Below are 26,495 nucleotides of genomic sequence, written 5' to 3' on the forward strand. Positions count from 1 at the left end.
CGAGACCAGCCTGGGCTACATAGTGAGTTCCAGGGCAGTCTCAACTACATAGTGAGACCCTGTCTCAAAAAAAACAAAACCAACTCCAAGGCAGTTAGAGCATGTGACTAGTCCCAACTGATGGGTTGGAACCAGAGTGCAGTATGCTCCTTGTGGGCCAAGGTGTGCGCTTGCAGGGTGAAACTTCCCTGGACTTTCTCCTCCTGTCTCATCAGTCACTGTGACCTGCTGAGGTAGAGGTGCCTCAGGATCCAAGCAGACTGCGTGACCACCCTGGTGAGCCTTGATTCTGGAGAGTCACCCAGACCTGCCATGGACTTTGTGAGAGGAAAAGGTGCAGGTGAGGTGGGGATGTAGCTCTGTGCCTGGTGTGTGCCAAATCCCTGGGCTCATCAGAGGGAAGGGGTGATGATTTACTGATTAAATCTGTTTTTTTTTTAAATGAACTGGGAGCTAGTAAACTGTAAAGACCTGTGCACATTTTATTATTAATGTCATCAAGGTGGAGCAGGTGCCTAGGTGGCAGGGACTCCAAGAAGGTGTAGAACTCTGTGTAGTGTGGTTGCGTGGCGGGACTGGGAATGGGGGTGAAAAGGGGATGAATGGGCAGGGTATGCCGTGGCGGAAAGGCTTTCTGTCATTTATGATTTACCAAGGGCTTGCCCAGGTCCTGTTTACAAACTTAATCTTTGAGGACAGGATATAATGAATGTACCACTATTGGCAGACGGACATTTCTCCTAGGTATTTAATTCCTCTAGGATTGGGAAAGACAGGATTTTTTTCTAGATCCTCCCTCGCTCCCTCCCTCCCCCGCCCTCAAACACACACACACAGCCACTGTCAATCTCTCTGCGAATCTGTAATATAATATTTTAATCTCACTTTGATACTAACTGAATTCAGGTGCCAGCTGAATTATATCTTTCCATGTTTGAAAACAGTTGAAGAAAAATCACAGTATATGGTTTTGGTTTTGTTTCTTAAAGCAGGGCTCTGCTAACCAGTCACCAGATGGGGGTGTTACCTCAAAGGTCTGTCTGTGTGTAGAGTTCTTAGGGCTTTTTCTTCTCAAAATTGTTTCCTCTTTGTCCATTTTCTCCATGACTCTGTAATTCATAGTGCTTTAGGGCTAAACGGGCCTGCAATGAATAGTTGTAATACTCTGTGCTGCTTGAATAGAAGGCGGGTAACTGCAGTATAACTTGGTTTTCTCCATCTCTGTTGCCCATCCTACATTGCCCCAAGGAGATTTTTCAGCTCTCTCCCACAGGCCAGTGAACTTCAGTGGGAGAAGAGGGGATACCCACTACCCCACTAACTTCAGAATGACTCAGTAGGGAACATGGGGTTGGATCAGGCAGAGAGAGCTGGGCAGCCTGTTCTGAGTACAGGCTCGGCAAGTTATTGTTTGTGTGAAGTTGGCCGCAATGATTTCTTTCTTGATTTCAGATTCCTAATTTTTTTAAACACCCTAAGACCAATCTGGCCATTGTCACGGGGCTGTAGTGAGGCTCCTTCTAAAGGGCTTTGGGCCAAAGGGTAATTGATGGCGATATGATATTTGATTCTCACTGTATTTTCTCTCTCATATTCCAAGAAGGGTCAAAGAAGGACAGAGTAGAAGAATCTCTGCAGACCCTCCCTTTCCTGGCTCTTTTGCTCACCTGGACTGTGTCTGGACTGTGCGGAGAGATAGCGTGTTGCAGAGGAGTGGGCTTCCTAGGGCTGCATCCGGGTGATCAGAGTGGGAAGAGAGGAGCGCTGTGGGTGTGCCTGAGGAGATAAATTTAACCTCTGCTGGGTTTCCAGGCTCAGTAGAGAAGCCGGGCCACTAGGGGGGCTCAGACTGGGAAGGGATCAAATACTCTCAGTGACCTTCTTTAAAGTATAGGCATCCAAGGACCTTGGGATGGCTCTGGGAGCCAACCCTAGGCAGAGACAATGTTGAATTTCCAACCACTCAGCAGGATGGGGGCTTGACACCAGCGTCGACTGACTGAGAGAGACAACTGTGACATTTCCTGCACATCCAAGCTTGTGGAATGAGCATTTCTCTCTCGGTGCTGATAAGAGCCTAGTGGAACTGTGAGCTCTTGGCTTGTTTTTCATGCCTTTGCCCTCCTGGCTGCCATCACCCAGGAAATCATACTCTCGGACAGACATCCCTTCACCCTGTCATCCTTCACTCACAGTTGGATTTTCCCAAGGCTTGTCAGTCGGTGCACTTCTCCTAAGTAGCTGAGCCAAGCTGCACTTGCCCCAGGCTTCTGCTGCACTGTTGACTCACTACATGGGGTTTGAGGATCACTCACAGCCTCATGTGAGGGCCAGTTAAAGTGCCATCTCTGGGTCTCCTTCCCAATTACAGAAATGGATTCTTGGCCTTAATGTACAGAAGCTAAGTTGTAGCAGCAACCTCTGTGAGCATCCTATACTCAAGGAAGATCTTTTTTTCTAAAAGATAAATAAGAGTGACACCATTATACATCTCCTGCTGGTATCAGAGAAAAGATTTCCTGGGGGGTAGTAAGACATCAGTTATGATTATGATATTAATTCAGCTTTGCATCATGGACACAGTTGTTCAAGTCCAATTCTTCTTCTAGATATATCCTGAGAGCCCAGCCCCATGGGTCTTTGACAGTAACCTCATGAATTTCACTGAAGGAACAAGATGCGCCTGGTGCCTGTCTAGCACCAGGTTGACAGGCTGAGTCACATCACCTTGTATCCCTTTGTGGTGATTTAAGGCCTCAGAGGACTGTGGCATGGGTATCTCCTCTGTCTAGAAGGTTCTATCTATTCTTTGGTAGATGTATTTAACAGCATAGATTCGTGACTAAGTTATATCAGTAGCAAAATTATAATCTATTAATAGCAAGGTAATAGAATAAAGGTTTGGGAGGGCAACCAAGTTTGCAGAACTCGGAAGTCGGCATTCTTTATTCATGAGCTCAGTGGAAGTCAGTGCCTTCTGGCTAAATTGCATTAAGAAAGACCAGGGTTATTCTTCCAAGAGGAGCGGCACTCAAGGATTGTGCATTGCAGTGACCAAGCCCAGATGCTGCAGCGGACACGGTGAGCTAGTCAGTCTGGTAGGACCACAGATAGGTCAGGTTCTTTTCTGCTAGTCTTTGGGTGCTGTGCTTGAAGAGTAAGTGTCGTCCCCTGCCCTTCACTGTCCATCCTGCCTACCAAGCACACTCTGGGAGCCCTCAAGTCAGTGGAGGGAGGTAAGGACAGATATGAGGGAAACTCTCTGGAGAACCACATACTGGTATGCTGAGCACAAGGGTGGTCTCCCATAAGTGGAATTGCTGATGAAAGGTGACTTGTTGGCTTCTATCTCTGGATCATTATCACATAACAGCAGTGTCTCCCAGCACCGACCCACAGAGGGTGCCCACCTTTCTGGAGGCGTCTCAGACCAACTCTCTTCAGTCCTCTGGATTCAGGCTGGAGTAGACGGGGAGGCTGTGTGAAGTCATTTCCTCTGCTCTGAGGGAAATGTAGAGAGGGCCTTCCCATGGCTCTGATGTCCACTGTGAGGGTGAGAGGTTGGGCATCATGACATTTCAAAGGTCTTCGCAGGCCTTCACTACATGTGGCTTTTTCAACATGACATGTAGCTCCAGGAAGAGGAAGGTACATAAATACAGGTTTAAGGACAAAATGGTTCACGGGGTGAGCATTTGGATGACCCATCTCAGGGTTTTTTCAGTTCCTGCTCTAGTGCCAGAGTCTGGGTAAAAGAAAAGGGGCTGTACTTCTCATTCTGCAGCTTCCAAGAGGCTTCTGGGGGACAGGAAGGAGGATCTGAGGGCAAAGGGAGCCAGTTCCTCCTGAATCCCATGCTATGTGAATCCAGATGCAGTAGGGACTATGGCTAGCTTCTTCCTGGAGCCCAGCTTGGGCTATTAATGATTCAGCCACTCCCTTCCTCCTCTTACTCTGTTCTTTGCAGGATGTGTGCAGACAGGGGAGCCTGGCTGTCTGGCAAGCAGGGCACATCCATTTTTTCTTACTTCATTTAGCACCCACCCTGAGGGTTTGTTAGGATCAAGGGCTCCCTTCATGAGCATCCGTGTTGGAGGCCCCGGTCATAAGGAGACCTTGGGAATATGAGGGCCCCTTCTGAGAAGCCGAGGAAGACTAGGTCCTCCAGCTGTGAGCCCACTTTGTTCAGGCAGGCAGCAGCCCTCAGGAGTCATAGGGAGACTTTGCAAGAAGAGGCAGGAAAAGCAAATGGTGATTGGGATTTTCTTTCTTATTTAAAAAACAAAAAGAGACATGTTAACATTAGTGGATACAGGCAAGTGAGGAGGAGGCACGGTCCACTTTGGAGCAAGGTGATAGCCTAGGTAAGGGTCAGATGAGGTCCATAGCCTTCTCTTGCACATTGTATTCTCTGTTCTTCTTCACCTTCCAACTGATGAAGACAAGCAGCAGTATGCCCAGTGCCTTGTAGCCCATCTGCAGGCCCAGGTACCTGTGGAGCAGAAGAGACAGGTGTGGTGAGGGATAGGGTCTCTGGAGCCTTCTTCCCAGGATCAGGTTACCAGCAAGAGGAACATCATTCTCACAGTGGCCCAGGGACTGTATCTGTCATCACTTAGGTAAGAATCTGTCACTACCCAGGTGGGGATCACTTTCTTCACTCTTTTGACTTGGAAGGATATAAACCTCCGAAGAAGTGGGCAAGGAGCAAGCATGGGACTGCAGGGCTCCTCAGCCCTCCAGTGGCCTACCCAGAGCATGAGAGGGGACTTAGACACTCGAGCCAGCCTTGGAGGGGCCTGTTCCCCCAGTAGAGGAGGAGGAAGGAACATCTTTTTGTTCCCTATTACTCAGTCTGGCTTGTGGCTGTTTGGCCAGTCCTACAGGGTTTCCAGCCTCACCCAGCCCTCTCAAACCGACCTTCCTTGCAGTTTCTGGTTTGTGCGATGATAGAAGTAGGTAAGGTGACAGAGTGTGTGCACGCGTGCGCGTGTGTGTGTGTGTGTTGGGGGGTGAGCAAGACTCAGTGGGCTGCAGCTGGCCTTAGCTCACTGAGGCAGGTTGGGTTTCCCCTATCCTGGGCCCCTGTAGGAGCCGCGGTGGGGTCCCACTGTTTGAGTAATAGGAAACTGGCCTAGCTTTTCTCCACATCCACATCCAGTGTCCCTCAGACTCCAGCAGCCACTCCTTTCCCCTTCACTACTTCTTTCTGCTGCTGCCCCTCCCCAGGGTCTGTAGGGCTAGTACAGGAGGGAACCAACTCCGCACCTGGGTGACTCCCTGTGGGCCCTGACATGCTTGTCATAGTGGCTGCTATCCATGGTAGGCCTGCAGAGATGGGCCCTCAGGTGCTTTCCTGTCAGCAGCCCCCACCACAGCCACTGGCATATGACCATTATCTGCCTGGGCTCAGGGCCCGGGGCCCTTACCTGTCTCGGAGAGCATCATTATCATAGTAGACACAGGCTCCTTGCCTCCCTGAGCACTGCGAGTTCCACCGGATGCAGGAGTAGTCAATGGTGAGGCCGTAGAGTGCTGGAGATGGCAGCCAGGCTGGCAATAGCAGGGAAGAAAGTGCTTGAGAGCCCGGATCATGGGGAACTGCAGGCAGAGACACTCAGCACCCTGCCCTGTTCCCACACAGGGGGATGGCTCTGCCCTGCCCTCGGAATCACGCTGACTTGAGAAAGCAGAATAGTTGCCAGTGAAACCCGAATTTTTCTTTTACCAGAAGGCTTAGGAGATAAAAGGGACCTTGGCGATCTTTTCAGGGCAGGATGAGTCACAGGGTCACCTTGAGGCCAGCTCAGACACACAGCAGTTCTCATGCTGAGGCTGGCCCCAATGAAGGCACCAATTCCTGTCCTCACAGGACCCTGAGGACAGGTCTGTCACCACAACAAGGGAACAATGAGCTTGGCCACAGGGTCAAGGCTGCACTCTGCACCCTGGCTTGTGGAAGTTCGAATCGCTTATCTGTCCACCACCTCACACTGCCCTGCTGGGTTAAACAACACCCTCTGAAGATATCCCCCACCCTGGCTATCAGAGTCTCTGCTCTCGGCCCCCTGAATGTCCCAGCAGCTGAACGTCATAACCTGGTCTAGCAGGCTCTGTGCCACACTGGTGGTGACGTACCGGGAGCCCCTACTCTGCGTCACTAGCTAAGTTTTAGGCAGTCACCAGGCCAAGGCTGTGCCAGTCTAGGGTTCACACTGAACGTGGGCCTTCTCATTCTGAAACCACAGTTCTGAGAACAGCTTCCCAGACTATTTAGGGTCCAGTGAGTTGCTTCTTCTGGAGGAAAGAAAGTTACAATGCATCGCACTTATAGCCCTAGCCCTGAGCTGGTGGCTTCTAGAAGTGGCCTCTCTACTCAGACCCTGCTTACTTCCACCTCCAGGTGAACAAGAATAAGAGCTGGCTGTAAGGACAGACCTCTATCTGTAAGTAGAAATAAAGTCCAGACAAAAATTGTGAATGTGCTAGAGTTTATGAAGAGGAAGTAATTTCATCAGCCTCTAATTCTTCAGTGATAAGAATCTCTCCAAGGCTTGGATTTCCTAACACGATCCTACATTGAGCTATCTGGGCCCCATGGAAAGACAGAAGTATCTAGAGCTTTGGGCGGTTGGAGCAAGTGGTCATTTTCAGGGTCACTGGAAGAAGCAGGGCTCTTTGAACCTGGTGTCTGGACTGGGAGAAATGCAAGGTCTTCTTCCCATCAGGGCCTTTAGAGCAGGTTATAAATGAGTTACAGGTGATGTTATAAATGAGAACACCAGAGGAGTTTTAGATGACACCACAGCCTGTGGCAGGAGGATAGGACAGAACCTTCTGCTTGAATCTTCCATGTATATAATATAAGCCAGAGGGGCAGGGTCTGAAAAGGCTCCAAGGGACTCAACCAGGAAAAGAGGAGCAAGTATCCTGAAGCCAAGAAATCCCAGTAAAAAAGCTAGTTCATTTCTTATCAGCCCATGGCGTCAGATTGGGCCCTGCAAAGTCTCTTACTCAGCCAGCCCAGGAGGGCCATGGCTCACTGTTGCAGGGTGAACTATGGAACTAGCCTGCTGGGTAACCATGCAGAGAGATTTCAGCTTGGAAAATGTGTGTTGACAGCAACTGAAGTCTCTCTTGTTGGAATCTCCATATTCCCCACTGCACTTCACACCCATGAAGTCTTAACAAATATACCCTCTGGTGAATTCAGTCCCTTTACTTCTGTCATTGCAGGGGTCCCTGTACTGGAGCTTGTGTCAAGAATGGATAGCTCTGTGTAAGCAGTCAGGGAAAGGGCCTGCAGTTTGTTGCCCGAGGAGAGCCGGGGCTTCCTGGTGCCCTGGGATGCTCTCCCTCTAAGGGCCATGGCTGATCGCATGTGCACAGCTCTGTTCTGCCAGTGGGCTCTGGACTGCTCGAGCACAGACAGGGTTCGCAGGCAGAGGGTGCCATACAAAGAAAGGAGGAGTGAATTCTGTAAAATGGGAAGGAGGCCAGGGTTGGGCTCCGCTGCTGTTCTGTCTGAGGTGGGAATGCAAGGTTTTGTTCCTCTGGTGAATTCTTAAGAAAGATTTAAAGAACTTGCTTTTTAACTCTGTATTAGCTATTCCTGGCTGTGTCTACTTTCCATTTTTCTTACAAAATGTAGTTTGGAATTGATGCCATAGATGGAATCTTTCTTAACCTCAAGCAATCAGGGAAGTAGTCCATGCAGAGTTTGGCATCTGCTGTTGATTATGCATAGTGGAGACAGGATGGGGATTCCCCCAGCCCTACTCTGCTCCCCACATGCCTGCAGCCTGGGCCACTCCTGTGGTGGCAGGGCTCTGAGATACTTACCCAGCAAGCGCATCAGCAAGAACTGTACCCCAATGGCAAAGGACTTTTCCTCGTGGTTCACCACACTGAAGAGGAAAACAGGAAATCAGCAGTGGGAAGATTCTGGGCTACACTCTTTCCTGGACAAGGGGGTAGCCAGCCTCAGAGGAAGTCAGAACCTGCCCTCATGTGGTGTGGTAAGCCTTTGACTGATTGGATTCACCTGGCCTGAACACTCCTGTTATGTTAGTGGTTCCCAAGGTATGATGCAAGGATCAACGGCACTTCCTAGGCACTTTTTAGGAATGCAGATTCTCAAGCCCTGCATCTAGTACATGGACATACCAAGGAGAGGCAGAAACTCTGGGGGTGAGGCCTAGAAATCTGTGCTTTCACAAGCCCTCCAGGAGATTCCGATGCAAGGTCAAGTTTGAGGATCACTGGTCTACATGATTTTCAGGCTACCCAGAGTCCACTTGAAAAGAAAGAGGACAGGAGAGGCAGAGAACTGAGAGAAAGATGATAGTGGAGTGTTTACAGCGGCAGGTCTGAACAACTCCCTTAGAGCGTCTTGTACCAGGAAAAGACATCCCTTGTGTAATTAGGGCCCTGAGCTGTCAGCTTCTGTATATGAATGACTACAAGAATTCTTTGCCCTGGGCCAGCTGTGTGGGTGCATGGCCTGCAGCTGCACGGGACTCCATCCGAAGTCTCGTGCCTATCTTGAAATTCTTAATCATTTTTGAGCCAGGAACTTTACATTTTTTATTTGTATAAGGTCTTGCAAATTAGGTAGCTGTTGCTGCCCCTACTCTTCTTCCTTCTACAGTAGGAAGTATGTTTGGCTGAGGAAGGAGGTTCAGGAAGAGGGTGAATGGCCCTGCCATCCTAGCTGGGGAGTGGAGCAGAGGGCAATCCCTCATACGAAGTGATGATCCCTGACCTGGCCAGCAAAGGCACCTGCTGAGTGACTCGGCTCTGGATTTCGTGCTCCGAGCACACACACCTCAGGGTGGGTGCTTGTCAGGAGAAAGCATTGGGGTTGAGGGGACAGTGAGAAAGGTAGCTTCCCAGAGCTGTGCACATAGTTTGTCTCACCCCCACTACCAAAGTTCTGCTAGCAAATTGGAAAGGGGATTTCTTCCAGATCCACTGAGGGATGGGCCAATAAAAGGATAATCACTGGAGTGTAGGCAGGGGAGGAGAGGAGGCCCCAGCTGGGATCCCTATTAATGCTGGGGCACAATTATTGCTGTCTTTGTGCCTGAAGATTCCCTCACCCCAAAGACCCAGTCCATAATAAGTGCCTCCCTTGTCCTTGTCTTGGTCTTTAACCTGAGCATACTCACTTGCAGATGCTTAACTGAGTGAAACTTGGGTAGAGAGATCTCAGCCCCTCCTGGTGTCTGCCCGGTTTGACTCTGATGATCCTCTGTTTTCCATGACATTCGGTAGGGACTGCCCTCACCCTCCGCTGCCTAGGAACTTCCCGTGAGATTTCCTTACCCTATCTCCTCTCCTTCTCAAGGCCTCATGCGGACTGTCTCAGAGTCAGAGGATCTACTATGGTCCCTGGGGTGCAAGAAGGGAACCCCACTGAAGTGCCTTGGGTGACAGTGCCAGAATGTGGAATGCACAGGACGGGGGCAGGAAGAGGACAGTGTAAGTCGTGGCCGTCCTGAGCACAGGGTCCTCGGCTGGGCTGCATGCAGAGCACGCACATAGACCTCTCCATCTCACCCCTGTAGGGTTTAGGGGGCATGGATATAATATGACATGTGCTGTAATCGAGTCCTTTGTCTTTGACTCCAGGTTTCCTGTCTTTTGCCAGCATTCTCAAAACAGCAATACAAAGAAGAGCTTGGCATCTTTCAGGTGAACTTGACAGCTGATTTGTGAATAGAAAAAAAAAAACAACCCTGAGATCTTGACAAGTGGTTGCTTCTACTTCTTCCTCATCTTCTCACCTGAGGAAAACAGGTCCGGGGCATCTAGCTAGCTGTTAATTATTGTGATGATTTGCTTAATAGTAATAGTTACCCAATATGTAGTGCACAGATTTACACAGCAATCGATTGCATAATCCTGACACTAACACTTTGAGGTCAATATCTCTCCTGAACTGCATGAATGAGGACCCCGAGTCTCAGTGAGGTTAGGCAAGACCCAAGGACACTCAGACAGTTATGTGTTGGAACAGAGACTTCGACCCTGGCACCTGGGCTCTAAGGCCCGTGCTCTTGCCTCTCTGCTTTTGACGTGAATGATGCTAGCATGGAGTGTGGTGAGGTGGCAGGAGGGTGGTGTAGGTGAACCTGGGTGAAATGCTCTTTTCTCCTTTGCAGAGTGAGGTAAAGGGAGGGGACATGTTTTGTGGAAGCCTCAGAAGCACCACCTGTACCGGGACACCTCTGTCTCCCACCCTGGGCAGCCTGTCCCTTCTCTCCTGAGGACTTGGCCGAGGCTCCTAGCATACTGAGATTATCTCCTTTTGGGCCTTTCCTCTAGTTCTCACTCTGTCTCTGGAACTTGCCTTATTTTCCTGCCCTGACTTTGTGCATCCAACTGAGTTCTCTTCCTTCCTCTCAGTTCTTTTAGGATTTAAAATAAGTAAATCAGGCCCGGGGGATTTAGCTCAGTGGTGCCACCACCTGTCTCGCAAGCTCAAGGTCCTGAGTTTGATCCCCGGTGCAAAAAATAAAATAAGTAAATCTACTAGTACCGCCACAGTGGGGAGCCAGACAGCCTAGCTTTAAGATGTGGCTCAGCTGGGCACCGGCTCTGTCTTCCCACTATTGTAGAGGAGAGGTGCCAGCAGGGCCTGTGTCACACGGGTGCTGTCAGATTGAACCAGGCCACACAACACAGTGCTCAGTACAGAGCCCGACACAGCTGCCATTAGTATTATTTGGCCGTTTTACCAAAAGAGCATTGCGTGTTGTCATTCGTAGGGCTGAGAGCCAGAGAAGGGAGATGGGATGAGATGTGACCAGTAGCGTCCAAGCACAAAGGGAGGTGTGGGAAAGTGCAAGCCGAGGCTGGGGCCCAGGTTCACTCACCGCAGAACCATCATGTAGAGGGGGTTGTGGGAGATGCAGGCTATGAGGGCTGCGAAGGAGATGAGGAAGATGGTCGGGAGCAGGAAGTGCGCACAGGGGATGGGGCATGATCCGGTCTTCGCTGAAGTAGATCCCCCGGTCACGCAGCTGCAGTTCAAATAGATCTTGAAGAGGAAAGGGAGGGAAAATGGGGGAATTTGTCTTGCTTTACTGCCAGACACTTCCAAACATCTCTACCAGCTCTTGCCTGAGTCGCTCTGGGTTAACCCCTCTGCCTTCCGGGTCCCCAGAGAAGGAAGGTGAACCTGGATTTGGAAGCGGAGAGATCAAGTGAGCATTTGAAGGTGCCCTAGGGGTCCCACCGCCCTCAGTGTTTGGACAACAGAAATTGTGTTCACGAGAACCAGGGTCCTGCATGTTCTGGGCTCCAGCAGCATGGGTCAGGCTCCTGGACTTATACCCACACCTGATGCCCAAGATCCTACCACTGGGCAAGGCCCCCTTAGCTTGCTGCCAGAGGTTGGAAGGGAGCTCTACTGTGCCCAGCCGTGGTGGCCATGAGCACTGCTGTTTGTGCCAACTGTGCACTGGTGGCAGAGGAAGATGTAAATAGGGAAGCTGATGGAATCACCTGAACTTGGGACTTTCAGGCCTCCGAAGGAGCTTCCTGCTTGAAAGGAACTCCTGTCTAGGAAGGGCCCCCGAGGAGGCCCCTGTCTCAAGTTGCCAATCTAGACAGCTCAATACTGTTATTCATCTCTCTTTGGGGGCCACTGCTTGCTAGTTGTCTTCGCTTTTTTCCCTGTGGTGTCTGATGGCCCAGCCTGTGACCTCGGGAGTGCCATGGCAGTCAGGCCAATGTTGGAATGAGCTGCTACTCTCCTTCTGCCAGTCAGTGAGAACTATGCACCCTCTTTACCTTGGCTCCTAGGAAGCACAGAAGCATGTTATATTCCATATTGTTGTCATCTTTCACAGTTTAGAATTTTAACATATAGGTTTTTTTCCCCTTTATATTGTGCTAATGGATTTTTAATCTTGATGTACTTGTGCTGTTATTGGAAACTTGTCAAGATTATTTCTGGGAGAGGATGTGTCAGAGGTGAGTAAATAAAGATAAGAAAACCACAGAAACCACCACAGATTCCTCCAACTTTAAGGCAACAAAGGGAGCATCTTGTCCAAGCTCCTCATCCTCTCTCTGTCTGAGAGCCACACTGCTCTGCACAGAGGTAGCTGGGGAAGCAGTCTTGGTCTGCCCCTCAGAGCAGGCTGTTAGGTAAGTGGGGCTTGCTGAGCCATGCCTTCTGCACCAGGCCGCAGGGAACAGGTATGTTCCTGTCCTTCGGGGAACTGATGGGAACTCATGGACTCCCCACTGCTCTTAGGAGAAAGAACACTTAACTCCTAAGGCTGGCCTGAGCCTGCTTCTGGCCCAGCAGGGCCCATCGGCCTTTTATCTTCCCCACTACAGCATGCCCCGGCCCTTCCTCATACTCTCCCCATTATCTGCAACACTTTTCTCCCAGATCTTCCTATGTTTTCTTCTGCTGCTTGTCAGTTCTAATGTCTCCTCCTCAGGAGGCTCGAGGCACTTTCTGTCACATGCAGTCTCTCCCTGGCATGGGTTACTCTAACAGTATCTTGTGCATTTACTGGCAAACTCTGTGAGAGCAGGGCCCCTGTTGGAAAGACCCCCACTCTATGCTCCTTGTCTACGGCTGTGCCCAGCACTCACTATCTGTTAACTAAACAAATGACAAGTCAGTTTGCAGCTGACTGATCCTAGAAGCCCAGGACCCACACTGCTCAGAGAAGGAGGGACAGGGCCTCCCTGAGTGAACACATGAATGTGGCTGCCCAGGTGGAAGTTTGGCGGCCAAGAGATACACGGCCTTGAGCACAGATGCTCCATGGCAGCCAAGCCTCTGGCTCCTAGTCACATAGCCGCATGACTTCAGGCCAGTTGTGAGGCACAGCTGGGAGCGGAGTGTTGGAAGCAAGTGTCCTCGACCATTCCTCCCAGCCCTGAACTTCCAGTCAATGTCACTTAGGCCCTCTGCTCTAAGTTTACCTAGGCCACTCAGTGAGATTTTGGAGCAGGGAAAGAATGCAGGGCTCCGTGGCGCCCCCTCAGGACCTTTCAAGACAAGGCTTGAAGGCCTCTGTGGAGGAGGGCCAGTGCTCTGACTCGCTTCTGCTGTGAGCACTGTCAGGTCTAGAGAATGAGCTCATTGGACAAGGGCCACTTTTTAACTGGGTTTGTGCTGGAGGCATCTGGACATGACCCTAAGGCAAGGGAGGTGCAGAAAGGGTGGATGGGGCTCAGAGGAGGCCAGGATGCTGGTAAAGAGTCTCTGAGTCAGAAGTAGTCTTCAAGGATACACAGTGAGCTCTAAGACTGCCTGGGGCGCCTCCTGACGCCAGGACCCCAGCTGCCCTCACCAATTTCTTGGAGTCTGCAGAGCTCTTGTCGATGCTGCTGCAGCCGGCATGGCAAGGAGAAAGGTACTCGACTCCATTGTCTCCGCAGACAGGGTGGAAGATGGAATCTGGACACGAGCAGTCCTTGCGGCAGGCAGGAGGCTGCGGATGTATAGAACTTGATGTGCTGCCAGCAAAACAGGAAACAAGGAATCAAACAAAGCAAGACCAAAGAAATAATTCTACACTTCAGCCCAGCGTGAGTTCCTGGCCTGGCTAATGGGCCTGTGTGTCTCTGTTTGTCTTGGGCCAGTGCCACCTCGGGATTAGAATTATGCGTGTAAGAGCCAACCATGACTACTCTGCTTCTGTTTGGGGTTAGGGTGCCTCTCCATTTCTTCTGACATTTGCAGCTTAAACCCACTAATTACTCAGTTGGAAAGGCTTGGTCAGCAAACTCCCTGGCATAGTAGGAGTCAAAGTAACCAACCAAGCACGATTCATTCTGATGAGAGAAATGGCAGATGCAACAGGAGAGTCACAGGCTGTGTTTGCCTTCCCTTCTCTTCCAGATAGGCTCAGGCTGTGGCTAGCAGCTGGGCCCACTTGAGGCAGTTGGGGCTGTCATTGGCCACCTGTATTCTGGGCCATGCAGACATTGTCCAGGTCACCACATCCTTCTGAACTTCAACCCAGGGGATTTCACTGGCTTCTCTGAGTGTTCCCATACCTGATATTCAAGATCTTTGGGGAAGGTTGCACTAGAGGTTGACAAACTATAGTCCAGAGGTTTGCTAAAATACTACTAATGATAGTTACGATTTAAGGAGCATCTCTATGTGCCAAGCACAAAGCCCTGGGGCTTTTCATGCACAGTCATTGTGATAAGTCTACAGTTAATTATTCGCCTTTTGTGAATGAGAAAACTGAAATTTAGATAAGTTAAATAAATAACTTCCCCCAACTAATAAATAAAGAGCATCTGAACTAGAACTCAGGCCAGTTTGATGACAACCCCCTGAGCTAACCTCCCCTTGAAAGCCACCAAAAAGCCTGAAGCTTCTCTGCTTCTCGCAATCCATAACCAACCTACAGAGAAGCAGTGTGTTCCCTGACCAGAGTAACCCTCCTTTCCCCATACCTTTTCTCTCCTTCACTCGCCAAAGACAGAGAAGGTTATTTCAAAGAGAAAGAGAAAACATCAAGGCTGAAAGGTACAGCGTTTCCAAATCGTGTGACCTCATGAGGCAGAGTTCAAAAGGAAAGGCCGCGGCAAGATGGCGCCCAGGGGAAAATGAACATGCTCCTTGCTCAGCATCCTTCCCCTCACAGGGTTCTAAAGCCCTTTCTGAACACGAAGCCAGACTTGAAACTTCTGACCTCTATTGGTTTATGCAAACTAACAGGTAGACTTCACCTGCCACTCCTCCCTGTTCTGCTTTTTTAAGTCTGCCATCACTTTCATTGTTCTTTTGTATATCTTTTCAGATTTCACCTCATCATTTTTCAGCAGCTGAATGAGATTTGGTAATTCTAGCCGGCTCAGAGCTGATGCTAAACATATCCTATTTCCTGGTTTCTGGGGCTCAGGTTTATGCGGAAACCAAACTAATTGGTTTTGGGCACTACTTAAAAAAACAGAACCTAACTCTGCTAGTACCTTTTGGTCATCTCATAATGGAGTACACTATTTAAGACCTGATTTTCTAAGATGCTACATGAGAGATCAGATGAAAAGTGAACAGGAGCGAGGAGAAAAGAGGAGGTAGAAAGGAATGCATGTGGCAGCCAGTCTAGGCTCTGTAGCAAAGGGTATCGCCACACTTCTTATTCCCGTTACCTGGGAGAGTAGACCTCGGCCACAGCCGGGGTGGAGCATCCCATGAAGAACAGAGGGACACAGAGGATCATAGAGATGGTGATGATGGTGGCAGCCACACGGGGCATGGTTTGCAGGGGGAAAACAAAACGCTTCATGAGGATTCCTCCAAACAGCATCCCTAATGCTGCAGCAGGGAGATTGATAGCACCTAAGGATGGAGAGAAAGAGCCGGTCAGGGTACAGAAGAAAAGAAGCAGAGCCCTTGCCACCCAAGAAATGTTGGCTGAATGTGGATTTATTAAGCACCTTTTATCATCTGGCCCTCACTTGCAACTTGGCTGAGATCATATGGGCTTTGTAAGGCAAGGGACATGACTCCTGATCTGCCAGTCAGAGACTGAAGGCCAGAGGGGGGTGTTATAGCCAAGGGCCATAAAGAAGTCAAGAGGACAGGGGAGTCATCCTAAAATCTCATGCATTGACCATCCTGCCAAATCCATAGGGTAAAATTCACCCAATAATGTGGGTTGGACCCAGTAATTCACTTGGACGCCTAGTGAAACCACATCCTCAGCTGCAGAAACTGCTGATTCTGGTTCCACCTCCATTCTGGTTCCATTGACTTGGGCAGGGCTGAGCATCTGAGCTGTATACAGCTCTCCAGAGGAGCACGGGTTAGGACCACTCTTACCGAAGCGAATGTGTTCACTTTCTTGAATGAGAAGGGAAGAAACTCAGGAAGCTTTTGTTTTTTTCTCCAAGTTCCACTCATCTCTCTCCTCTCTTGACCCCAGTGATATCAGCTGGGTCAGACATCCAGCTCCTTGGCTGGGAGGAAGGCAGCCCCCAGCCTCCACCCACTCCTGAATGGAATAATAAGAGTCCCAGAAATCTGCCAAGAACATTCAAAATTGGCAACCAGGAAAAATATCCTTAAAATTCCTTCTCCTGGGCAAGGCCTCTGTCTCCTAGCTGTGTCCGGTTCAACCTTTGGGCGACCCTGGGCAGACGGCAGAGTGCCCAGGCCCTCCCTCAGTTGGCTCCACCCAGCTCCTGCTGCACCCTCTGGACTCACCGATGAGAAAGTTGGCATAGGCTGCAGAGGTGCCATACTGCTTCTCTAGAAACTTGTTGAGGAATGTGGAGAGGCCAGCGATGACAGAGGAGAAGGTGCACTGGGCCAGGACCACCAGCACAAAGAGTGGATTCATGAGCAGCCTCAGGAAGATGCGGGGGAACCCTACAAGCAGACTACCATCAGGGGCTGGACGAGGGGCATCCTGGCTACTTCTAGACTGGCCACTTCCCTGCCTCCTCCCTCCAAATAACTCTCCTCTCTTCCTTGGCGGCAGAATCAGAGGCACCAAAATGTGCAGTGGCCAGTCCTGGAGCACACAGACACTGGGCTGTCCACTCAATAAGCCCATGGGCTAGGATGAAGAGATACCTAGTAGACAGATAGAAATAGGACTAACATTGTTTCCCCCATGAAGAGGGGAGGAAGTGGGGATAGAGAACACCTGCCTGAATTTGGTTCTGCTGGTAGCTGTGAAGAACTAGCCACCAGGGTCCTTACAGAAGCCCCCCTGAGTGCAGGTAACCTTGGAGGTGGACCTACAACTGTGGGCCACTAGCCTTTCTGCTCTGACTGCCCCTTGCCACACATCCAAACCCTCTCCCCAAGGCTGCTGGATCTGGTCAGTTACTTTTAATGAAATCCATCAGGGAGCCTCTTGACCCGACCTCCTCCATCTTTCTTGCTCCATCCTCTGTGGCAGGAGAACTCTGAAGGCAGAAGAGATGAGTGTTAACAGTCCTTCCCTGGACCTGTAACCTTCTGGTCTCAGGCTCAGGGCTGGCAGGTGCGTACAGCAGCGCATCCAGAGAACACACTCTTGAAGCAAGTATCACCTGTATTTGGTGAGTCTGATACCTTGTTTGCAGACCAGAATGCATGTGTGCCAGTACCTTCTGTGATTCTTGTGGGCATATTGTTTCATACGTAACTTTCACATGACTGATGCCCAAGGTGTCTTCCTGGATCCTCCTTGTCTATATGTCATGGCTACACTTCTCTCCTGCCCTCAGGTTCCAGGACTTCTGGCTTATTAAACACTGTTTTAGCTCTTTTTTTTTTTGTTACCAGGGATTGAACTTGGGACCTTGCACTTGAAAGGCAGGCAGCAGAACCACTGAGCTAAATCTCCAGCTGTTTTAGCTCTTTCTATTTGTTTTCTCTCTGATGTCCCTGTTTCCTCTTGGGCCCAGAGTGAGTCCTGCTCAAGGTTCTGTTCTAGCCATTCCCTGGCACCTTCTGGGTACATTACTTTGTGAACCTGCCTCCTTCTTCTGAGAGCAACAGCCCCAGCCCCAGGGCCCAGCTCTGGAGCACCATACAGATGCCAGGTCCCTGAGTTCTGCCACTATTAGGATGGTCCTGGGGGCTCAGTGCCAGGAGCAGGTGCACCATGCACTGAGTTCCTACTCCACACTGAGCGCTGGGCATGCTCCACACACATTGTCTCACATCTCACAGCTTCCTTCTAAGATAGCTACTAATGATCTTGAGTATTTTAAAGAGGAAGCTCTAGAATAAAGCACCTTGCCTAAGATCACTCAGCTAGTTTATAAATAACACAGGTACACATTCAAACCCAGGTTGTGTGATCCACCCCCAAACCATCAGGTCTTGCTTCCAGTCTCTAAAATTCTCCCCTAAGACAACAAAAGGTCTTCAACCCCACAGCTGGACCCCCTTTCATCCACCTCATTGCCAAACACTGAGCTCTATTTTTTACTCAAACTCTTTCTACAGTCTGGCTCACAGCTGGGTCCCTCATAGCAGCCCTCCAGGAACATCTGGCCTTGCTCTTGTCCCAGCTGTCTCCCCGCTGTCCTGGTCCTCAACTGTGTGCTCTCTCTCACCTGAACTTCTTCAGATCTTCCTCACTTCCAACCTCAACACAGCTTCCCTGTTGCCACCAGGTTATCACCCAGTCATTACAGCGCCCAGGACCTCATGGGACACTTCGTGCATAAAGCACAGGATGCAGACACTTCAGTCTCACACCGAGGGCCACCCAGTCTTCTCATTCCTGCTCTCCATTGTCATTCTTCCCTGATTCCTTTCCCAGAGGGACCAGAAGGTCCATAAATTGTCACCCACCTCGAAATATTCTCCACTTTCCACCCACTCTCACATAGCGCAGTGCTCAGAGCCCCGCTTCTTAGTCCTACCTGCGCAGCTTTTATGGACTCTTACCTCTGCATCCCAATTTAAATGAACTCAACCTTTTCCACGCTATGTTCCTTCCCACTATGTTCCTGAGAAGTCCTCCAACAAGACCTTGTTTCAGCATCACCCCGAATTTCCTTACCTTGCTGTAGCTTTTCAGTTCTATTTATTTTCTATGCCTGCCTTTCTTTTTTAAACTTGTACAGGTAGAGTCATGGTCTCTTAGAAACTTACCTCTACTCCTCTGGGCATCGTTCGAGGAAAGAAGAAAAAAGGGAAAGAGGTGAGAACCAAACAGGCTGAAGAAATGAGCAGGCCCAGCCACCAGGCTCCAATCCATCGAGGGTCACCTGGGCTCATGTTAACTTTAGCTAAAGAGAAGCAAAAGGATACACATGTTTGTTGAATGAATGCATGTTCTCACATTACTAGAAAGAATTTCTATTCAGGGGGTGTTCTATTGACTTCTTCCCCCAGTGAAAACAAAGAAAGCCAGGAGCTAGAATCTTGATCAGGACCACATTCCTTCTTCAGGCATTTTGGTTTTCTCAGAGAATCGAGGCCAGTGTACACAGAGGTGAGCATCAACAAAGCCTCAGGCTGAAGGGACAGTATAGTCCCATCACTGGTTTTGTTCCAAGCTCTTGGCAAGAGTAATAGTGGCAAGAGCTGATTCTTCAGAGGGCTTCCCATGGTCTAGACCCTAAATGCTTTATATCTGTTATCCCACTGGGCAAGCTGAGGAGTTGCTGAGGTAGGGGTAACATCTATTCACCTGTAGATGATCAGGAATTGAAGATCTGAGAGGTTAAGTCCCTAGTCCAAGGTGAAGAATAGTAAGTGCCATTTCATTGATCAGTTTCAATCCTATGTCTTCTGGGCGCCCAAACTTATACTGTTAACCATTGAATTCCACTACATCTCAGCTTTATTGATTCTTCCTGAGAAAGGGGCTTGAGGAAGCAACCACCCAACGGTGTGGGCCGCCTTGGCCATCAAGGGAGAACCCTTCTCCTGGCCACTCTCCCTGCATCTGAAGTCTGCCATTGCCTTTGTCTGTGCAAACAAATTGTGGGCACAGGTGGAAGAGAAGATGGCAGAACAGTTCACAGCCACACAGTGACAGGTATCCTTTGGCACTGTCCCAGGTGGTCTGGAAGTTCAGTTCCTGGTCTCTTTGGGCAGCCAGGAATCAGGAACCAATTTAGGAAGTTCCAACAAAAGGGCAAAGATAGCTTGATCCTGAAGCATAAAACTTTCTCTGGCTTGCCACTTCTGCCTGAAGTACAGGCAGTTGACACTGTGGTCTGACAGCCCCTAAGGAGAATTGTCTAGGCTCTAGCAGCAGGTCAGAATTATTGCCTGCCAGACTCTTTGTGAGATAGGCAAGCCCTGCCTGAGTGCCAGGTACTGGTGGGGCTGATCTTCCTGAGGGTCTGGCTCAGTCCTGCTTTCCTGTGCATCCTCAGGAAAGTGGCAACTTCAGACAGCACCCACACGTTCCCCATGCTCCTCATCCTCTTGGCTGTGTTCAAATGGCTTCCTCCCTGCCTTCACTGCTGATGGAGAGCCCACCCATCTTTCATAGTTCCACACAGACATCACACCCTCAGGAAGTCCTCCATGACTGCCTCACGCAGAAGTGCTCTCTCCTGCTTTTAAGCTTCCAAAATGGACAGGCATGCCTGTAATCCCAACATTCTGGGAGGTTGAGGTGGGAAGATCATAAGTTTGAGCCCAGTGTGGGCAACTTAATGACGTGGAGAGACCTCTCTGAAAATAGCAAATAAATGTCTGGAGATATAGTTCAGTGCTAAGGTCCTAGGTTCAAGCCCCATCACAATAAACAAAACAACAAACAAAATTCAATCCAGACAACCAACCACAGAAAAACTTCCAAAGCACTTTGCCATTCCCTCTACTACACTGCAGACTGTTTTTGTCTTATGGGAGGCTGAGGGAATACAAAAGACATGCCTACAGAAGCAAGAAGCCTTTGCTGAGCTGGGTACAGTGGCACACACCTGTAATACTAGCTACATGGACAGCCGAGGCAGGAGGTTTGCAAGTTCAAAGTCAATTGGGACAAGTTGGTGAAACTGTGGTGTCTCAACAAACAAACAAACAAACAAACAAAAACTGGTGAGAGGGCCTGGAGAGGTAGCTTAGTGTTTCAGTTCTCTAAAGGTTAATTCAGCACTTATGCCTCATTCTAAGATGCTCAGTGATTTAGTCCATACCATTTTTGAGGAATATGAGCTCACATCTGTTAACCTCCTAGCATATATTAAACTTACTATAATCTTTACAACTGCTGTATTTTTTTACTAGCATTTAGTGATGAAGAAACAAATTCAGAAAGGTGAAGTTGCTAAGACCCCTCAGCTAGTAAAAGGTAAGAAAGAAAAAGATTAGACACAATTCTGGTGCCCACGCAGGGTAAAGGCACCATGCCACACTTCTGGATGAGTCACAATCCATAGGTATAGCTTATGTGGTGTTTCCTTTTTTTTCCCTTCAAGAGTTCTTATTAAGTCTTTTGCTTTTAAATAATCAGCAGCATCTTGAAGAACCAGAGAAGTACTTTTAATCCCACCATCAAGATGGGCAGCTGCAGGCCTGCCCTAGGTCTTAAGGTTCCCACTGCAAACTTCTTGAGGGTAAGAAGTGTATTTGCCCCAGTAGCTTGTGCCCCACAGGATCCACCATGAGCCCTGGTGAGGGGAGGCAGAGACCATCTGCTTCTGGCTGTCTGAAGGAGGGAGGGAGGGAGGGGGCAATGAGCACCTATAGTTGAAGCCTCATTCTCTACCCTGATTGGATGGGAAGTAGTGTGGGGATGTTTTATGGAATTGCACACACTTACCTATGTCAACCCTGCCGTAGTCCACAAAGATCTGCAGTATGACAGAGCTCAGTAAGTACCCAAAAGCCGGTCCAAATACAGCAATGGCAAATAGGATGGCTAGAAATTGAAACAAGGGAAAAGAACCTGAAGAGAACTGAGAAGGTTGGGCAACCCCAGGCTTCTAAACTGAGGGGGATTCCTGACATCCCACTCATCTGTTCCTGACTCTAACAAGCCCATACCTATGGCATCTTCCGTGGAGAAGGCCATTGCTACCCAAGATGCCATGATTTACAGCACCAAGTCTGTTTTCCCTCCTGCCACCTGTCAGAGAGACCTGCTGGATAGAAAGGAAACAGCCCCCACAGCATTTTTAAATGCCAGCCCAAGGTGTGTTGATGAGTGAATTTTCTCACTGGTACAATGCTGGTGACCCTGACAGAAGTTTCTGGGGTCACAGAGCCTGTGGGTGTGGTCTGTCTGGTGTGGGACATGGGCCTGACAAAATAAGCCCTAGCATGATTTTTTAGGATGCCCATAATATAAGCCCTACCCCCAAAATAAGCCCCAGTAATGACCATCAGCAGGATGGACACATTTAGTACACCCATTGCAATACATGATAGATGAATTGAATTATAAGATAATATTAACATAAATAAAAATGTTGACATTAATACATAATAAATGATAATATAAATTATAATTAAGTACTTGTAAAGGCTCAAGCAGGCACCTTTGTACAAGAGGTAAACATCTTTGTAAACAGATGAGCTCGAGACTTATTGCCAAGTGACCAATCAGAGTAGAGACACATGCACAGATAATGTGCCCACTTGATAATGAACAGACATGACTGATTGTATCTTTTTTTCCCAGTGCTGGGGATCAAACTCAGAACTTTACACTTGCAAGGCAGTCGCAGTGCCATTGACCTAAATCCCAGGTCCTGTATCTTATATGAATCTTCATGATTCAATAATTGTGTTGAAGCAATGTACACTACTACGAGCAGGCTACATAGACAAGAACTGCTCATTTAAGGAGAGCTCTATTGCTGGACATAAGAGATTGGGGCCGATGTTTCCACAGGAAATGAGTCACAAGAAACTCAGGCCAGAATTTGGATTTTGGAGAGTTATGACAATGTTCCAGAAGAAGATACCATGACTATATTTGAATAAATGTAGTTTTTTTTACACGAATAAATGTAGATTGTTATACATGAAAAAAAAAGATCCACTGAAAATAATCCATACTGCATCTTTTGGAGCAAAAATTAATACAAGACCTGGTCTTCTTTTTGGGGAAATATGGTACTGATTTAGGACCTACACTGTGCCCAGCGTGGGCACATTGGCACATGTAATCCCACTGATAATCTTAACTCCATCCTGCAGGTACCACACAGCTGGGAGTAAGAGCTGGCAAATGCACCAGGTGTGCCTGATCCAGACCCAGAGCTCTGCACTCACTGTGTTGTGGGCAGAGAGTGTCGGACTGCCTTTTAGCCTCCAGGGCCTGAGCAAATGCTATGTCCTGGACCCTCCCCCAGCCGGCTTCAAGCCAGTGACTTACAGATGTACAGGGGTGAGTTGTTGGGTTCTGCATAGTCGTCCACATAGGAGATCCCAAACGGCTGAATGGGCACAGTCCCGATGCCGGCCAGCAGCTGCGCAATCACCATCAGGCCCCACATACTGCCGGTCTCCTTCCGCACATCCTGCACAGCGTTTGAGCACTTACTAGGGGGTAGGTTATGCCAACGCCTCTGGCAAAGCTCTGCTTGGACACGGCTGAGGTTCCCTGCAACGAGAGTGCCCAATGGTCGCCACCTGCCGGCGGACCTCCAATCCTGGCCTTTTCCTCAGACCTCTGGGAAAGGGTCCCTGAGCATCACTCCTCCTGCTTAGCTGGCAGGAGGATTCTGAAGACCAAGGTGAGAGGGAACTGATTGTGGGCCACCGCAGGAGCAGCCCTTCCCAGGTGGGAAGGAAGCGTCTTCTCATGGTGTCCATCCTTTATCCTCCATAGATGCTGTGGAGAGCTAAACATGAGGGATCAGTATCTCCAGCCTGGAGGAAAGGGCCACCCAAAAGATGATAAACACTTAATATACGAAGTTAAATAATTAATTTTAACCCTATGTAGCTGTGTGATGTTGAGAAAATTTCTAACCCTCTCTGAGCCCAATTCCCTTGAAACAGAGACTGTAAGGTAGGTGGATATGGGGATTCCATAGGAGCCACGGGGAATTAGAAGGCTGTGGTTCTAGAAAGTCCTAGCATGTGAAGCTGGACACTACCAAGTCAGCAGGACTGGTGGCTGTACCAGCCCTCTCGAAGGAAGGTTGGTGTGGCTCAGTAGTGCTGCAGGGCTCCCCTTCTCAGGACAGAACTTTATTCTGGAAGAATACAATAGTAAAACATGGCTGAGAGACCCAGGAGTAGGCTGACTTATTCCCTGCCCCACTTAGGAATCCTTCCATTAGCACTAACCCTGTCCCACACCCAGATATGGTGTGGTGCTGGCAGACGCATGCAGATCTCCAGGGGGAGTCCTGGTGGCCAAGGGACTGCAAGACCAATAGATTTTAGAAGGGCTGGGCTGAAAACCTGGGACCTAGGTTCTATTACATCTGTGATTCTCTTGGCCAGGGTCCTTGACTTTAAAAGACCATGGGTTCTAGCAAGAGGCCAAGCACAGCAGAGGGTGGGAGGCCATGGTGGGCCAGGTGGGCAGAGTGGGCTCACTACGCATCCACTGCCCTTGTTGCAGCAGCCTCACAGGACACCAGGCAGTGCTAGTCCTGAGGCTGAATCATGAGGAAGTACCATGGTCCCCATGGCCTTCTCAAGAGCAAATGTGCAAGTTTGGACTGAGGTGTGCAGTGGTTGCCTGGCCCAGGAAGGAGTCAGGTGCATACACAAACCTGCCTGACTCAGCAAACCATCACTCAAACAAACCAGCATGCCCCCTCCTCTGCTCTCTGCTCAGCATGCACTCCCCTGGGCCAACTTGGACCAAACAGATGCATTTCGAAAAGGCCAACATATACCTAGGGTCCCTAAATAAAAGGGCTGCTGCCAAGTTTCCAAATAGGTATTTCTTTCCAAAGATTCAAAACATTTTCAGGTTCATTTTATGTGAAGAAATGAATAAAGTCTGAGTTCCCTGGAACTTGTCACTTGTAAGTATGCTGGGCTAAGCCATTCTCCTTCATGTGACAGCGGCTCTCTGTAGTGTGTTGTTTCAGAAGCAATGGGGTGACACAGCCATTACGTTATCTATGTTATATTCAAGAATGGCTTAAAGGTCATCTGAAGGTAAAGAAAAATAAAGGAAAGAGGTGCAAATACTTGGACCCTATGTAGGTCCAAGTAGCACCCTCTCAAAAATAGTGTAGGTGATGCTTGCTGTACAGAGGAATGCACATCACCAAGTTCTGAAGAGACACCAGGACCACGATTCACCCCAGCTTTGTTCACTCAATTACTTTGTCAGTAGTGAATGAGTGGTACCTGTGCTTAGGTGGAGATATGGAGGAGACGGAAAGGCATAGGCAATGCCCTTACAAACTCTTAAGTCTACTGTGGTGTGCAGATCATGGAAAAGGCAGCCATGATATTGTGAGACCAAATCAAAACCACTGTGAGACACTATACCCACCAGGTCAGTTATTACCAAAAAACCAGAAAACAACAACTGTGGGCAAGGTTGTAAAGAAATTAAAAATAGAATTATCATGTGGCCCAGCAGTTCACTTCTGGATACATTACTAAAAGAATTGGAAGCAGAGACCTGTACAAATATCTGTATCCTACATTCACAACACCAGTATTTATAATAAACAAAAGGGAGAGACAACCCAACAGTCTGTTGAGGGATGAATGGATAAATAAAATATGGATATACAATGGGACATTATTCAGCCTGAAAAGGAAGAGAGTTCTGACATATGTTGTAGTGTGGATGGGCTTGCGGAGATTGTGCTAACTGAAATAAGCCAGACACAAAAAGACAAACACTGTATGATTCCATTGATAGGTGGCATCTACAGTCGTCAAAGTCATAGAAACAGTGGGGAATGGTGGGCATCAGGAAGAGAAAGAAGGGAATGAAGTAGAGTTAAATGGATACAGAGGTTCACAATGGGAAGAGGAAAATGCTCTGGAGATGGATGATGATGATGATGATGATGATGATGATGGTGCTGGTTGCATAACAGTGAAAATGTACTCAATGCCACTGAATGATACACTTAAAATGGCTAAATGGAAATTTTTATGTATATTTCAAAAAGCTGCCTTGCAGATATTGGGACGGCACTAGAGAAACGGAAGTGGTAGAAAACCCAGAGTTGTGGGGAGGAGGCTGCTGAAGAAAGAGGCCTCCTGAGCCGAGTTCCCACAGGCCTGGACAGAAGATAGGGCTGCAGAGGAGCAGCGAATGGAGCAGCACTGAGGTGGGGAGGCCGTGCTCTGTGAGGAAAAGTGAAGTTCTGTGTGGCTGGCGAGCCCTGACCCGCATTCTAAGGAAATGCAGAAGGGTGAAGACCTTGAGGGGGCAGTGAAGTGAAGGCCGGGGCGGGATTAAGGCTGGGTTTCAAGGCCCAGGTGTGAAGGGGAGAGTTACCCTGTCAGAGGTGTAGGAGGTGGGAGAAGTGAGGCCGATGGGGAAACAGTTGATTTTGGATACACTGAGTTTTTGTCTCAGGAAGTTGAGGTGTGTGGACCTCGTGGCAGAGCTGTGTGAATGTGAATGTGTAAGATGTACAAGGCCAGGCTGTTGCAGGAGAAGCTGTTGTAGGGAATCAAAAGTCCAGAGAATAAGGGTTTCTTTTAAGAGTGCCAGTTCTTGATTTGCTGATTCTTGTCATTTTATTAAATTCACAATCATTAGAATTTCGTTGCTGATTTGGCTAGCAAAAGCATTTTTGTGGGATATTTAATGGTCAGCAAAGATCATAAAAATGTTTACTGCCTTATTAAGCCTTCACATGGCACATTGAATCGTCCGCCAATGCCACGAAAATCCTCATGGACTTTCACCTAATGCAGTCAGTATATGGCCAGCAGAGTTCTCTGGGGATCACTTAATTGTCATTAACTTTTAAAATGTCAGATTACATGTCAGAAACTGCTTTTATTAAAAAATGCGCATTTTAAAAAAATCATCAGTTGGCCCCAATTACATCCAAGTCTACTGACTGCCTCTTGGCCAATTCCGCATTCCATGTTGAGTCACAATCTCCCAATAACTCTCTTTTCCTTATGCCAACCTGAC

The 26,495-nt window shown here is 48.8% G+C and overlaps 1 protein-coding gene across 1 annotated transcript in view; it reads right to left on the reverse strand.

Moving 5' to 3' along the window:
- Positions 1-4,278: 4,278 nt before the first annotated feature.
- Slco2a1 (solute carrier organic anion transporter family member 2A1) overlaps positions 4,279-26,495 on the reverse strand; it is a gene marked incomplete at its 5' end in the record, with an annotated part of 73,892 nt that continues 51,675 nt past the window's right edge. Inside the window, 11 exons of the mRNA XM_010625601.2 lie at positions 4,279-4,492; positions 5,430-5,553; positions 7,843-7,907; positions 10,881-11,044; positions 13,326-13,491; positions 15,145-15,334; positions 16,202-16,366; positions 16,833-16,911; positions 18,596-18,732; positions 21,228-21,326; positions 22,788-23,015. Of these exons, the coding sequence (XP_010623903.1) occupies positions 4,372-4,492; positions 5,430-5,553; positions 7,843-7,907; positions 10,881-11,044; positions 13,326-13,491; positions 15,145-15,334; positions 16,202-16,366; positions 16,833-16,911; positions 18,596-18,732; positions 21,228-21,326; positions 22,788-23,015 (1,538 nt within the window). The remainder of the gene's footprint in view (positions 4,493-5,429; positions 5,554-7,842; positions 7,908-10,880; positions 11,045-13,325; positions 13,492-15,144; positions 15,335-16,201; positions 16,367-16,832; positions 16,912-18,595; positions 18,733-21,227; positions 21,327-22,787; positions 23,016-26,495) is intronic.

Source organism: Fukomys damarensis, unplaced genomic scaffold (assembly GCF_012274545.1).
Source record: "Fukomys damarensis isolate Sample0158 unplaced genomic scaffold, DMR_v1.0_HiC HiC_scaffold_37, whole genome shotgun sequence".
NCBI lineage: Eukaryota > Metazoa > Chordata > Mammalia > Rodentia > Bathyergidae > Fukomys > Fukomys damarensis.